We start from the raw sequence: 16,747 nt of genomic DNA, 5'->3' as shown, positions 1-16,747 counted from the left end.
GTGGAATACATTTTCTCTGGGCTTCCAAGATGGTATTTTTAAACAACATCCATGCCTGATTTAAAGTCCTAATCTTTTTGACTGATCCTTTTAACTTATTTTTAACAATTTTCCTCATTTTTTTCATAGTCGCCCTTTTGAAAACTAAGTGCCGCTACAGTAGATTTCCTTTCTGATTTCAGATATTAGCTCAAATTTGATCATGTTATGATTACTGTTTCCCAACGAACCCAATACTGTTACCTCTCATACTATGCCTGAATTCTACTAAGGACTAGATCTAAAATAGCTCCCCCTTCTAGTTGCTCCATGGGGTAGTGATTTATTGTGTCTAAGAATTTTACCTCCCTAGCACTCCCTGATGTAACAAAATATCCAGTCAATATTGGGATAGTTGAAATCGACCACAATAATTGTCCTGGGTGGAGCAGAAAAACCATACAAAAAGAACAACCTGCTCCAAACTAGATAGTGAATCAAAGGGTTCCTATCAGTCTCCTACATGTTCACCCCCACAGAAAGATAAAACAAAGGGGAAAATATTAGAAAATAAAGACTGGCAAGAATAAAGAATTGGAGAAAAAACCTCAGTTATGCTTTATATGGTTAAAAAAAACCTCCATTCCGTTATGATTCAATGTGCTCCCCCACAAAAGGGGCCTAAAACATATCAGTCCCAATGATGTAGCTGGTGAATGTAAAACTGGCAACTTGAAAAATAACAATGTTAATAAATAAATGTAAAGTGCTCAGTGCCTCCACCAGGTCATTGCTAATGCAGTTCTGACCACGATAGTTTAGGAACCATCATTACATTTTACTGTTCCTTTCCTTCCATAAGTTATAAACACAATGCTAGTGGCCATTAATGTAATGAACGGCCAATTTCACAAGTTGTTAAAACAAACTAATGCCTGTATTTGTCTTGCCATTCTTAATGCAAACTTGAATCATTCAATAATTTTTTAAACTACTTCTCTTGTTGTTGAATCCTTATCGTGTAAGTTCTCAAAACATTTTACTATCGTGTCTCTCTAACTGCATCGATGTCCGTTTGTGATAAAGTACGTATCCAGTGATTAGTTTAAAACAGCTTTCTCTTGGTTGCGATGGACTCTCTGAAACCAGTTTTAGTATATAACTGCCCTTCGATCCAAGCTGGGTTTCATAGTCGTCGTCGGGGAGAGCAACGCCTAGGAGGAACTGAAAGCATACTACGATGTATTTACTTTTCAAATTCCATTTACAGGTGCTATAAAAACTCATGCACATTTTTCATCAAAATAATTTTTAATAAATAAGTAATGTACTTATCACTCGGCAGAAGCCATTCCAGAGACTCCAATCTGCAGTGCGGTAGTGGGAACCGCAGTTTGCTGCTAGGTTTAAATCTGTCATGTGACTACCTCCCAGCCAATTGTGATGCTATTGGTTTCTCAGGCCACGGGCCATTCTATCTCATGATTGTACTTCGTTAGAGGTTATTTACTGTGTCATCTGCTCCTGTAACTTGTACTATATTGGCCACACACAATGCCCAGTCAAGATCCATATTGCTGAACACCTGAGCAGCATTCGAACAAGGAGAATGGAAGCTCCACTTACGGAACATCGGTATAGTCAAAACCATTCTTTACGACGACAGCTATGATTCACTGTGCTACAGCAAGTTCGTTTACAGCATGGGGGTGACTTTTTCCAAATACTATTATGTAAAGAGCAAATGTTTATCTACACATGGAGGACTGTAGCCCCCCTTGGGTTCCAATCACAAGATAAAATGCCCGTGGCATGAGAAACCAATCTGTTTCCCGGCTAAGATCTTGATTGCCAAAGTGCACTCCTTCCCGTGACCCAATGTTCAGAAACCAATAGTCCACCAAAGACCCGACAGGGAAAATCCCAGTTTCACTATATCGTTGCGTCAGGGGTACTCCAAATATTCTGCTAAAATCCACAGAACCAGTAGTGGAAACATCTCAATAATGGCACTGGCCATTAATTTCTTTTTTTTCTCTTTCTGTGAGGATGAATGTGTAGGTGACTGATAGGAGACCTCCGATTCACTATCTAGTTTGGAGCAGGTTGTTCTTTTTTTGGTAGTTTAAATCACTCATTATTATACTGTTTCCCAAGTTGCCAGCTTTCCTAATTTCTGCAAACATTCTGTCTGTTCATTCTGTCCCAAAACCAAAAAGCCCCAATTCAAGCACAAACGTACTTAAAAGATATCAAAAATACGCTTAAGGGGAAAGAACAGGATAGGGGCAAAAATCCTTCTATACTCCTAAATATCACAGTATTAATAATATATTGCTAGTGAGAACGGGGCCCTCAAGTGTGAGGTGAAAGCTCTATAGAGCGAGTACAAGGCTTAAACAAACATTGGCCAGAAACTCCATGTTTCAAGCCACACACCATCACAGGTTACCCCGGCTGTATGTGCTCGTACAGTGAACGCAGTGATATAATCAATTAACAAAATAAACAGATTAATTTTAATTCAGTAAACGAGAAAGATTCTGCCCCCACCCTGTTAGCCAAATGGAAGAATTCACAGTGACAATATGATTTGATTCACAGCGATAGCATAATTTCAGTCACTGAAATCAATTAAAAAAAACAACATTTAAAGAGTTCACTGGCTAAGAAAACCACTTAGCTGACTGAAAATCTGGTCTCAAGGATATCATCAATCTGCTGAAGATGTAAGTTGTTCAGGAACTGAAGAATCAGTCTGCATTATGAGTCCAACCAAGCTTGGTTTCAAGGCAAAGAGCCCCTTCGACAGGAACCGCCAAACTCCAGCCCAACAAGGCTGAAGAACGCTGTAAACGCTGTTGAACACCCCCTTTAGTATAATCCTTTCCTTCACACAAGGAATTTATATTCATAAGGATTCCACACTACTGTCTGTTTTATGTAGAATGTTTGTTCTGTTTGACTCAATTCACTCTTAAACATTTAGAGCTCCTTTTACGAAACTGTGTTAGTGGTTTTAGCGCACACAGCTTTTTAGCGCGCACTAAACCCGCACTACGCGGCTAGAACTAACGCCAGCTCAATGCTGGCTTTGGCGTCTAGCACGGCCGGCAGTTTAGCATGCGCTATTACGCGCGTTAAACTGCTAACGCGGCTTCGTAAAAGGAGCCCTTAGTGCAACTCCCCCCCCCTCCAATTTCATCCACTCTATCATTGCGATATAATTTGTACACTAATAAGTGTCCCATAGACTGTCCTTCCAACAAATCTCTGAAATGCCTATAATATCTCTTCATTTAGCAGACATGTCAAACTCTGGCTTGTGGGCCAAATCTGGCCCATGTGTAACAAAATTTGGTCCACCAGACAATTACAAAATTTCACTTAAGCTGGCCCGCCGGCAGACAGGTAGAAACACTGCATCAGCTGTAGGTTCACGCGGCTTCCCAGTCTCACATTAAAGCAGCCTGCAGAGGACGGCTGGTCGGCTGTAGCAATCCTAGCAGGCTGCCGTAGCCTCAGCAGCACGTTCCCTCTGCCGCGGCCCCATATGTCAGAGGAGGGGCGAGACCGCGGCAGAGGGAATGTGCTGCGGAGGGTGACCGCAGCCTGCTGGGATCGCTACAGCTGACTGGCGATCTTCTGCAGGCTGTTTTAATGTGAGACCGGGATGGAGGGAGGGAAGGAACAGAGGGCCAAATTTCGGGCCAAAAGGAAGGGAAGGGAAATGGAAGGGAAGAAGAAAGAAGGAGACCCTGGCAAAGCGAGTTATCAGAAGACAACCAGAGCCTGGGACCACAACATGATTTGAATAATGACCAGACAACAAAAGGTAGAAAAAATAATTTTATTTTCTGTTTTGTGATTACAATGTGTTGGATTTGAACTGTGTATCCTGCCAGAGCTGGTGTTAGACAGCAGGCGTGAACTAGGACCTAAAAGAGAGAGGAAAAGTCTGTTTTATTTATTTTGTTTACTTCACAGAGCTGGTGTGGGGTTGAAGAGATTGTAACCCTATATTTCTACTACAACTAAGGGGTCCTTTTATTAAGGTGCACATTTAGCGTTCACTAAATCAGTTACCATACCTTAATAAAAGGTTAAACGGGATCTAAAGTGGTTTCTCTTTGTAGACGTCTGGTAGTGCTATTGAAATAATAAATAGTAGAAGTAGATAAAGGGCAGCGTTTTTAGCATGCGCAGAATTTTAGCGCACGCTAAACCCATGCTACGCGGCTAGAACAAACGCCAGCTCAATGCTGGCGTTAACGTCTAGCGCGCGCGCTAAAACCACTATCGCAGCTTAGTAAAAAGAGCCCAAAGTAAGAGAGGAGGAGGGCTGGCAAACATGGTCAAGAAATCCTTCGAGTTCATATTCTTAGATTCTTACCAAATTGAAAACCTGGAAATTGGGGGGGGGGGAGAGTGGCGCAGTGGTTAAAGTTACAGCCTCAGCACACTGAGGTTGTAGGTTCAAACCCATGCTGCTCTTTGCGACCCTGGGAAAGTCATGTAATCTCCCCCCCCCCCATTTCCCCAGATTGTGAGCCCGATGGGACAGATGGAAAAATGCTTAAGTACCTGAATAAATTCTTGTAAATCATTCTGAGCTCCCCTGGGAGAAAAATATCGAAAATTGAATGAATTTATTTATTTTGTCATGTCATCTTAAGGATAGTAGCCTGAAAGACCCTCTCACTTGCTGGATAACCACTCAACATAATTTCCTGGATTTTATCCTCAGAAATTCCTTTCCTATCCCTTATTGCCTCCTAACAGGAGACGTTAATCTACATTTGGAGTTAAAAGACACTCAACCTATCAGGGACCTTTTTCCATTCTAGAATCTCTGGGTTACGCCCTCCCCACGCCTTTGGCAATAGTGATATAAGCGGATGACGTGAACTTTCTAAGAAATTTTCATATTTTTATGCTGTGCGTTATTTAATTTGTGCTTCTTGATGTTTTATTTGAATTTTACATGTGTGGTTTTTGTATCCTGCCTAGAATGGTGGATTATAAATCTTTTAAATATATAAATATAATAGGTAAAGGCTTAACAAGACAATGTAAATACTTGAGCTTGCTTGCTAGGAAGGTGTTTTATTTTGTGGAGAAATTGCCCCCCCCCCCCCCTCTTTTTACAAAAGCGTAGAGTGTTTTTTAGCGCCGGCCGTGGCAGCAATAGCTCAGACACTTATATAATTTCTAAGAGCGTAGGAGCTATTAACAGCTGCAGCTGGTGCTAAGAACCGCTCTACACTTTTGTAAAAAGGGGGGAGGGAGGGTTAAAGGCTGCTTTTACTAAGGTGGATGAATAGTGTGCACTGATTAAATGCCATGCAGCCCATTATATTCCTGTGGGCTTCATTGCATTTATCGCAAATTGTTAGCACATGCTAAATCGGTTAGCGTGGCTTGGTAAAAGGACCCCTAAATTGTAATCATCTCTTCAAAGGAGCAAAATTAAGGAATTACTATAAATATGCAGAATGTTTTGGGCTCTATCTTCCACCGCCGTTAAACTTATTCATAACGGTAAAAAATATGACCATGTTACTCCCTTTTCTGATCAAATCTCACTGGCTTTCCATTAATCACCGCATCCCTTTTAAAATTTTATTACTAGTATTCAAAACCCTTGTTACTAACAAACCCCAGTTTATCAACAAAGCACTTATTCCATATAGTACATCGCGTTCCCTTCGGTCTACTATCCAAAAACTCTTAGTGGTTCCCTCCCTGAAAATTATTGGAACTCGACGACTAGATCTGTTCTCGGTGATGGCTCCACAACTTTGGAACACTTTACCTCAGCAATTGAGAGAGGAAAATAATTTGAGTCATTTTAAAAGTAATTTAAAAAGCTTTCTTTTTAAAGACGCTTTAATCTATAAATTATGTTCAAAAATTTTACATTACCTTCCAGGTTCTCTCCTTCCCCCTCCTAATGTTTTTTTTCCATTTATGGTTCTCTTCTGTACCCTAAAAATATTGAATTGTAGTTCTGTCTCGGTTGGTCTGTATGTTGTCGGTCTTAACTATTGCTTTAAAAAATTTTTAAACATTATGTTAAAATAAATGTTGTTTGTTTGTTTGTTTTTTTCTATGTTGTAACTTGCTTAGTAAAAATTAAATTAAGCGAAAACTTGAAACTTGAAAGTAGCGACCCTCTGATAGGGCTCCTTTTACAAAGCTATGATAGCAATTCCCGCATGGCAAATGCAATGAAACCCATTCAATTTCTGTGGGCTTCATCGAATTTGCTGTGCTGGGAATTGCTACTGTGGCTTTCTTAAAGGGGCCCAGAGTTTCCTGAAACATTATCCTTTCTATCACTTTTAACTTGTCACTTTTTTTTTTTTTTTAGATTGTTGTATTTTACTTAAGCGTTTCATGCTGTTTCTGATTTTCATCTCTTCTGGTTTAATTTGCAGGATTTTAAACTGGCTTTTGGCAATATTCAAGGGCGAACCAGTTCCCGGTGGCATGGAGGTTCAGCTACCATTGTTCAGAGTCCTGGAGACGAAGTGTGGGGAGTTGTATGGCAAATGAACAAGGACAGTTTGAGTACTCTGGATGAGTAGGTGACGTATAAGTTAAGGACTTTATGACAATCAATGCAAAAACACAACAAAGCAAGGGTGATGATTGAGAGGGACAAAACTTTTCTTCTCCCATCTCAGGCTTTAATAGAGCCATTGTCCATGTTGCTGCCAATATGTACTTTATTATATTTATAGATTTTATATTACATACCAAGTATAAAATTTGTACAGAAAGAATTTAAGCCAAAAGAACAATATATTACATTGGAAATTAAAGTTTAAAACTTTTCAGTTAGAAGATAAACTAAACAAACATAGGCTTAATTCAACTCAAGTCCTCATTGTGAGATCCAAGAAATAATTATAGCGAGAACATAAAAGGAAAAATAATGCATTAGAAATGGCTAAATGACAAGAGGAAGAGTGCCGCATATCAAACTCAAGAGCTTAAGCTTTTCCTGTCTCCAGCCTTGACAAAGATAGGAAGGTTGGTAACTGAAAGGGTTCAAAGAAAACATATTTGAGTGACTGATGGTATACAATGCATTTGCAGGGGTGTCTTAAATAGAATGTAGCCCCCATCAAAATAACTCCTGCTTTTAACAATAGGAACTCTCATCTACGCCTTTGGGTTTACCTCGAGAAGTCAGGATACGTTTGTATTTTATGACCCAGGAACTCTTTTTTGTTTTATTTTTAAAGAAAAGTCTCAGGATCAAAGATTTATCCGGTGAAAGAGCCACTGTTATTATCAAGGTAGCCGGTATCGCCAATATGTACTTTAGTATAGAGCACCTGTTCCTGGGATACCCCAGTCAGTTTTTCAGAATATCCACAGTGAATGGGGATGAAAAATATAATGCTTATTCCAGTGAAATAGGTGTGTCGTTCTACACATGCAGAAGGAATCCACTCTGGATTTTTTTCTCTGATCCTGAAACTTCACTGGGATCTCTGCCATCTGCAATTATTCTTTTCTGCATGCGAGCCGGAAGGAGTGTTTCTGTTTTGCTCTCCCCTTTTTCTTATTTTATTCAGTGGTTTTGATATTTTTCAGAGGGTAGGTTTTGTGCTTGGCGCTTTGTTCCTTGGTCCAGCTCTACCTGCATAGAGAAGAAGCAGACTTCAGTCTGCAGTTGACAAGCCGATCCCTGTTGGTACCTGTTAGCCAGCCTGCACAAGTGTTTTTGGAGCCCAGGGCCGTCCCCTCTTTTTTTTTTTTTTTTTATTTATAAGATTTTCCATTTTAATACAAGCATTACATTATACAATGCAAAAGATCCAGAAAAAATATTTCAACAAAATTTATTTAGGAAAAACATTATGTCTTATTTAGTCCACAATTTAAACCACAATTTAAAGATCAAGAAAGGAAATAAACTTCCAAAACATTAGTAACAAATCAACTAAACAAGGTCACGGCATTAGATTCCCAAGTTACAACCAGCTGGCAAGTCATACATTACTAGTCATGGTTACTATTTTCTCCTTTGATCCAATAAATTCCAAAAGTTGTTTGGGCTCGAAAAAAAGAAAATTCTTATTTTGAAAAGATACATAACATTTTGCAGGAAATTTAACAAGAAAAGTAGCCCCCAGAGCCAGGGTCCTTGACCTCAAGGACAAGAACTCCTTCCTACGTCTCTGGGTTATCTGAGCTAAATCAGGAAAAACTCGAACATTAGAACCCAAAAACTTATCATTTATATGTCGAAAATACATACGAAGAATAAATTCCCTGTCACTCTCCAAGGCTAAAGTCAACAACATGGTAGTTCTTTGAGTGACAACCTCAAGGGAATTTTCCAGAAATGAAGACAAATTCAAGTCCACTACTTTATTCACTGGGGTTTCTATAGGTGTGGATTCCCCTTGTGTTGTTTTTAAATTCAAGTAGTAAGCTCTAACAATTGGAGGCAAATTTTCTGGTGGAATGGCTAAAGTCTCTCGAAAATATTTCCTAGCCATCTCAACTGGTGAAATAATAGGACACTTAGGAAAATTCAAAAATCTTAAATTATTTTTCCTCAGTTGGTTTTCAAAATTTTCCATCTTACGGGAAACATAAGATCTCTCTTTAACCAGTTCCACCTGAACCTTCTTTACTTCATTCAAATTATTTTCCTGTTTCTCCAACCTTTCATTAACCTTAGTAAGAAGCACCCCTTGTTGCTCCACTTTGGAGAAAACAGTTCCATAATCTGTTTTAATTGTAGATAAAGTCAATTTGAGATTGGAGTCCATGACTGATATGGCCTGCCATAGCGCCTCCATATCTATCTTATCTGGTTTCTTCATCTCCCCAAAACTGATAGCATTCCCTCCCGAGGCACCTCTCACCTCTTCTTCCAAAGTGCAGGAAGTTTCTTGATGGCTCCCATCTCCTCCTTCAATTGAAAGGCTTGATAGGGATGTCCCTCCAGTGCTGGAGTCACTTTCTCCCTCTCAGGGCTGTCGGGCTCCAAGCAGTCCCTGCACTTGTGCACTTCCGGGTTGGGGAGGAACCAGCCTCTGGTCCGGACTCAAAGTAGTCCGACTCTCTGCGCTGAGGTTCGCCGAGAGATCCGGGTTCCCTCCCGAAGTAACTGGGGTCGCCTCACCCATGCGAGCAAAAGCGCTCGTTATGGTAGATTGAATCAGCCGTTGAAGGGGTTCAGCCGCCGGAGGAACTGCGCGGGCGACTCCCTTCCTCTTCCCCATAACACCACCGGGTAAGAGGCACCGACACAGATTCAAGTACAAACGAGCGGAGAGCTCGCTCAGGCGTCCGCTCCCGACGCCATCTTGATCTCAGTACCCAGGGCCGTCCCCTCTTACCATCCTCATCTACTGCTTTGCAGGGCTTTCGTAGGAGGCATAGCGTTGTCTCAAAGGGTGCCAGCTGCATTTTTTGTCTCTCCCCTTCTGGTAGCGCATCCGTCAGTCTGCATGGGTGGGGGAGCGGTCAAATGCTGCATCTGACTGGCAATTCGAAGATCAGCGCTAGAGAGGCATTTCCAGTTTGAGGCAGTGATTTTTCTAATTTCCAGCTACTGTAAGAGAGCTGAGGCAGGCTACAGAACATTGCAGCACAGGTCACAGTGAATAAGGCTGTTACAGCCTATGAGGTGAATCAGGGTGTGTCTGAAAATCAGGTTTTCAGGGGTTTCTGCATGTTTCCCTATGTTCCCCCTACCTGGAAAATCCTAATTTCACTATTTTCTGACTTTAAGTGTATTTTTTTTTTTTTGGGGGGGGGGCAATTTTAGGTGCCAAAATCTTGACAGTGACCACATTGTATTTTTAGCGATCTTTTTATCAAAGTTCCCTGCACTTCCAAAACTGCAATTTTTGCCTCAAAACGTGTTGGGATTGAGTCCTTAGGCTCTGTTACCCCCAAATTCATGCCAGGATTGTGCAAAATTTGCACCATAGGAAGGTCCTTACACCACACAGCATGCACCTGAGAGGTGGGAGCGGTGAGCTTATCTTCTCCTCAGCATACTAAGCTCCCAAAAAGGGTGACTCATTGTGGCATATTTGCAAGGCCCCAGTCTTTTATTTTAATTTAATTTAATTCTTATATACCGCTAATAACTGTGAGGTTTCTAAGCAGTTTACAAAAATGAAGCATTAAAAGATACAATAAATAAAAATAAATAAGATAAGTACTTGGAAATTCCCTAACTGTCCCAAAGGCTCACAATCTAACTAAAGTACCTGAAGAAACAATTTATGAAAAGTAAAGATAAAATATAAAGACAGAGGTAAAGATAGAGATAGAAATGAATATTCCAACAAGTAATGAATAAATAAGTTAAAGATAGAATTAAAATAATAATTAAAGTAAATAAAAATAGAGATAAAAATTATGTCTGAAAGTTGTGACTTCAAGTATTGCTTCTGAGGCATATTTGAAATGTTATTTACTGATTTATCAGGATGTCTGAATCTGTCGCCTAAGGCTAGAGTATGATGCCTCTTGCGACATCTTCTCAGAGATGTCACCAAGGGCTATCGAATTCTGAAGACTGGAAAGTTCAGGATGTTCACTGCTGAGCAAAGATTTCGGCAAACAGAAAGTAGTGAAAATCCACAATAAAATTTTATAGCAAACTTGTGCAAGGGTTGCCTATAATTACAGCCAAAACAGAGATAGAAACAAAGCAGACAGAGAGTGTAAGCCATCAACCTCTAGCATTAGTAAAAGATCACAGGACAGCAACTATCCAGCTGACCCAAGAGCATAAACTAGATAGCCAAGGGTCTCAAAGGCCTCACCAGCAGAGAAGCTTTGCTGTAAAAAGGTGGCTTTATTTATGAAAATTACGAATTAGATAGTCCACTAGTACTTTATTGCAATAATCTAAAGCCATTTACTACTGTATTTCTCTTTTTGCAAAGAACAATACTCACTGCTACTTGTATATTCAATTTCTCATGGGCTTTGCAGGGAGCAATATGTATTGGAATAAAATCTATACCAGTTAACTTGTGAGATGTATTTCATTAACAGGGCCAGGTTCAACAGGGGCTCTTCATATATGTCTGTGCTGTGGCTTTGCAAAGCATCATTCTCTTCTTTCTTTGCTTTATTTATGTCTCTCTCCATCTTCTGTTCTTCTGAATCCTCTATCTTATCTTGCAGGACTGCAGCAACCTGAGGCAGAGTAGAATATGTGATTTATTGCATGACAAGACCTTGAGATAATCTTTTGGAGGTAGGCAAGGTGGCATCAGTCTTGCTCAATCCTTGAGAAGACCCCTGTTAAGTTTATTAGCATTTGCAGCACTGTACTCTGACATTCCTTAGCTTTGCAAACACATTTATTTCAACGTTCTGTGTATTCTAGAACAGGGGTAGGCAAATGTTTTGGCCTCTGGATGCACTGGCAGTCCTGACTGGGTTGGAAGCAGGTGCATTCTGATCTGAGGAGGAGGAGGAGGAGAGTCCTCTGGTGTAAGATCAAAAGCGCGCCGGGACAAAGGCGCACGCAGACAATTGAGCGCAGCGCGGAGGCACGTGTCGCAGAAAATTACAGTTTTTACGGCTACGATACCCCCCCCCACACTTTACTTAATAGAGATCGCGCCGCGTTGTGTGGGGTTGTAACCCCCTGGATACAAAATTACTTCCTGATAGTTTTGCAACAAATTTAGCCGTGCCTTAGAGCCCGTATCATCCAGCACAATAGTATTGATAATTTGTGGCAAGTCAACGGTCTAGGTCTCAATCATTGGCATCAGGCTATATAAGTTATTAATTCTTTTTGATATTTTCTAACTTTTTTTAGATTTTTTGTCTTTTTATCTAAATGTTCATATAGACATTAAGAGATAGTGCAAAACTTCAAAAGCACTTATCAATTCATATAGACATTAAGAGATAGTGCAAAACTTCAAAAGCACTTATCTTTTTTGTGGAGCACTGTGAATCCCAACGGGGCCACCGTTTCACCCACCGTGGCTTCGTCAGGAGATCAAATGACAGTGCCTAAAACATAATAAATTAGTTAGCTTTAAAATGTTATAACATCCTATCAAATGCAAAAATTTGTAACGCAAACTCAATTGAGCAACTTACGAAACACTTTTAACTTGGCTCCTCGCATTTGTACTGCTTACTGCAAATGGCGGCGACCCGTGGGAACGCCGAGAATTTAAACTTATTTTAATGACCTATCGGAACTCACGTGATTTACGTGAACACGCACAAAACGTGCTGAATATACACCTTTGAAGGGAACCAGGTGATACAACGTTAAACAACAAAAAAAATTTTTTGTCTTCAGCCAAAAAAGGCCGAATCAAAAGATGTAAATGGAAAATAATGTTGAGCAAATAACGAAATGATGTTCTAGATCATGACCAAAAAACAATAAATCAATAATAGCTTGACCACTCGATTTTGTCATTTAACCCATTGGGTTGCACAGTTTGTAGAGTAAAAATCCAGAATGTTTCACGTCTTTTCAAAATCGGGTTTCTATCACCTCCTCTGCTGTTTTTCTTGATAACCTCAATAACAAGACCTTTAAGTTGATTGAAAGTATGTTTAAATTCTAGGCAGTGTTGTACCATCGGTTCTTTTATTTGACTTCTTTTAATATTAGATTTATGTTCAGCCAGACGGGTTTTGAATGGTCTGGTGGTCATTCCGACATATAACTTTTTACAGGGGCAAATTATGATGTACACTGCATGATCAGTTGTGCATGTACTAAAATGATTAATTTTGTATGTAATAGAGCTATTGGGGTTAATAAAGGACTTAGTTTGAATAGATGTATTGCAAAAACTACAATGACCACATTTGAAGTGGCCAATGCAAGGTGAACAAGTGACTTTATCTTGTTCCTGGTTAGAGCTGAAAAATTCTTTTAGATTTTTTCCCCTTGCAAAAGCAAACCGTAATTGTGAGTTTTCAAATTCCGGTAATGCTTGAATAATAGGCCAATGTTTTCTGATGTTCTTTTTTAACTTTGTGCTAGAGATGGAATGTTTAAGGACACATGTTGAAACCACTTCAGTGGATGAGTCAGAATTGACTTTCATTTTGGATTCATCTAATAATAAATCTCTATTATTAAACTTAGCTCTTCTATATGCATTTTTTATGACGTGAAGTGGGCAACCTCTGGCCTGAAGTTTTTTACTGAGAAATTTGGCTTGGATTTTAAATTCATTTAACTGTGAACAGTTCCTTCTTAATCGAAGCATCTGAGAAAAAGGCAGACTATTTTTTAAAAGTCTTGGATAACAGCTGCCATATTCCAAAAAAGTATTCAAGCATTACCGGAATTTGAAAACTCACAATTACGGTTTGCTTTTGCAAGGGGAAAAAATCTAAAATAATTTTTCAGCTCTAACCAGGAACAAGATAAAGTCACTTGTTCACCTTGCATTGGCCACTTCAAATGTGGTCATTGTAGTTTTTGCAATACATCTATTCAAACTAAGTCCTTTATTAACCCCAATAGCTCTATTACATACAAAATTAATCATTTTAGTACATGCACAACTGATCATGCAGTGTACATCATAATTTGCCCCTGTAAAAAGTTATATGTCGGAATGACCACCAGACCATTCAAAACCCGTCTGGCTGAACATAAATCTAATATTAAAAGAAGTCAAATAAAAGAACCGATGGTACAACACTGCCTAGAATTTAAACATACTTTCAATCAACTTAAAGGTCTTGTTGTTGAGGTTATCAAGAAAAACAGCAGAGGAGGTGATAGAAACCTGATTTTGAAAAGACGTGAAACATTCTGGATTTTTACTCTACAAACTGTGCAACCCAATGGGTTAAATGACAAAATCGAGTGGTCAAGCTATTATCCCAGGACAAGCAGGCAGCATATTCTTTACGCATGGGTGACGTCACCGACGGAGCCCTCGGTACGGACCTTTTTAACTAGAAGTTTCTAGTTGGCCGCACCGCGCGTGCGCGAGTGCCTTCCCGCCCGACGGAGGAGTGCGTGGTCCCCAGTTTCTTCGTTTCCGCGGAGCGAAGAAGACGTGTATTTTTCAACTCCGTTGAAATTCTCTTTTTGCCTTCCCGCTCGCGTTATTTTTTCGTTTTATTCACCTTCGGGTGCTTTTTTCTTTCTGTTTTAAAAAAAAAAAAAAAAAAAAAACTTTTTCTTTTGCTTTATTTTTTCGTTCCTGCCCCGGCGGGGCCTGTTGTCACGATCCAGGCCTCGGGGTTCGATTTTGCGGAGGCCGTCTTCCCATTCATGCCCCCGCAGCCCGGTTTTAAGAAGTGCCAGCGGTGTGCACGCCCGATCTCCCTCACTGACCCACACAATTGGTGTTTACAGTGCTTGGGACCGGAGCATCGGGCGGACTCCTGCACCCGCTGTGCCACTCTTAAGAAACGCACTCTGAAGAATCGTCAAATCCAACAAAATCTACTTTTCGGCACCGACCCGACTATGGACTCGACTTCTTCACCTGCGGCACCGTCGAAATCGGCACCGACCACTTCGCCGCCGCCTGAAACGACATCGGCGCCAGGTAAGCCGGCTAAGAAGCCTTCCACCCTTGAGCGCCCTCCCACCTCGGTGGCGACACCAGTCCTTTCGGCTCCACGCCGACCCAAAAAACGCTCCGCTCCGATATCGGTGAGTGCCTCGTCATCGGCCTCCTCATCGCCGGAGCGTAGAGCGGCACCCATGGAACCAAAGAAGAAAAAAGTGGTTCCGGTGCCACCCCTGGATGACCGCATTGTGGCCATCCTCCAGGATAAGTTGCAGGAACAACTCCAACAGCAACTTAAGCAGCTCTTACCCTCTATCTTGGCACCGCTGCTTTCGGTACCAGACCGGCCCGAGCCCCGCACCGTCCAACCGGTATCCACTCCATCGGTACCTCTGGACTCCTCCATGCCCATTCTCTCGGCATCACATCTCCATACCCATGCCGAGACTATTGCCTTGACGACGACCGATCCTCCTCGGGACCGAGCAGGGCACCGGTCTTCCCGCGACCCTGACCGGCACCGTTCTTCCCGGGACCGAGACAGACACAGGTCTTCATCCCCCGGTACCGTCTCGGTACGCTCAGGCAAGTCTTTGTCTAAAACTCACCATACCGAGCCTTCCACTCCGGTCTCTCGACACGCACACACCGATGTCAGAGACCCGGGCCTATGGGAAGAATCCCCTCCCGGTACCGAGGAGGATGCATCGTCGTCGGACGAAGAGCCTTCGGCCCCCGATACCACATCTAAACCTGAACAATCCTCCTTTTCTAAATTCCTCAGGGAGTTGTCGGGGGCCTTATCTTTGCCTCTGGAATCTGACTCTAAGAAGTCACAAGCTTTCCTGGAGGCATTGGATTTCGATCAACCTCCCAAAGAGGTCCTAAAGTTGCCCGTGCATGATATCCTGCGGGAAACTTTTTATAAAAATTGGGAGAACCCGCTGACTGTCCCTGGGGCCCCCCGTAAACTGGACAGCCTCTATAGGGTTATACCAATCCCAGGATTTGATAAACCCCAACTGCCCCATGAGTCTCTCCTGGTGGAGTCCACTTTAAAAAAGACTCAGGGCTCTAGTGTTTATGCCTCCACCCCTCCTGGCAGAGAGGGCATAACAATGGACAAGTTTGGCAAGCGACTTTATCAGAATGCCATGCTTGCCAACAGAGCTAACAACTACTCATTCCATTTCTCATTCTACCTGAAACATCTAGTCATGCAACTCTCCGCCATGCAGAAGTACCTACCAGAACACAAAGTTCCTCTATTTCAGCAGCAGATCTCCAGCCTGCTCCAACTAAGAAAATTTATGGTGCGCTCTATCTATGACTCTTTTGAGCTCACCTCCCGTGCATCTGCCATCGCTGTAGCTATGCGCCGCCTGGCCTGGCTCAGGGTCTCTGATTTGGATGTCAACCATCAAGACCGACTAGCCAACGCCCCATGTCTTGGGGATGAATTATTCGGAGAGTCCCTGGATACCACCACGCAGAAACTCTCAGCCCATGAGACCAGATGGGACACTCTCATAAAACCTAAGAAAAAGGCTCCACCTGCTCGTCCTTACAGACCACAGACCTCATATCAGCGCAGGTTTTCCGCTAGGCCGCTCAATCCACCTTCACAGCAACCTAGGCGAGCCCACCAGCACAACCAGGCTCGTGCCCAGTCTAATCAACCTGCCAAGCCTCTTCCTCCTGCCAAACCATCTCAGCCCTTTTGACTCCTCTCTCCAGGGCTTAGCCAGTCTTCCACCCTCATTGCCTCTTCCACAGCCAATCGGAGGCAGGCTCCACATCTTCCTCAGCCGTTGGGAGGTCATCACATCGGACCAGTGGGTCCTCAACATCATCCGCCACGGCTACTCTCTCAACTTCCAGACTCTTCCACCAGACAATCCTCCCGTAGAGTCTGCTTCTCATTCAACTCACACCCCCCTCCTCCTGAGGGAGGTCCAATCCCTCCTTCTTCTCAATGCCATCGAAGAAGTGCCTCCGGAACAAAGAGGCCGGGGATTCTACTCCCGTTACTTCCTAGTTCCAAAGAAGACAGGAGACCTCCGTCCCATTCTCGATCTCAGGGACCTCAACAAGTGTCTAGTCAGGGAGAAATTCAGAATGCTCTCCCTGGCCACGCTTTACCCTCTTCTCTCTCAACACGACTGGCTATGTTCCCTGGACCTCAAAGAGGCCTACACTCACATTCCAATCCATCCAACTTCACGTCGCTACCTGCGATTCCAGGTACACCA

At 42.1% G+C, this 16,747-nt stretch overlaps 1 protein-coding gene across 3 annotated transcripts in view; it reads left to right on the top strand.

Moving 5' to 3' along the window:
* GGCT (gamma-glutamylcyclotransferase) overlaps positions 1-16,747 on the top strand; it is a 45,820-nt gene that overhangs the window by 5,814 nt on the left and 23,259 nt on the right. For all 3 annotated transcript variants that reach the window (XR_004538025.1, XM_033930061.1, XM_033930063.1), the window contains one exon: positions 6,420-6,565. Coding sequence is in view for 2 of the 3 variants with exons in the window: in XM_033930061.1 (XP_033785952.1) it covers positions 6,420-6,565 (146 nt within the window). In the remaining variant the exon portion in view is untranslated. The remainder of the gene's footprint in view (positions 1-6,419; positions 6,566-16,747) is intronic.

This window comes from Geotrypetes seraphini, chromosome 2 (genome assembly GCF_902459505.1).
Source record: "Geotrypetes seraphini chromosome 2, aGeoSer1.1, whole genome shotgun sequence".
Classification (NCBI taxonomy): Eukaryota; Metazoa; Chordata; class Amphibia; order Gymnophiona; family Dermophiidae; genus Geotrypetes; species Geotrypetes seraphini.
Note: the sequence above shows the minus strand (reverse complement) of the source record. Positions and strands in the feature narration are given on the sequence as shown.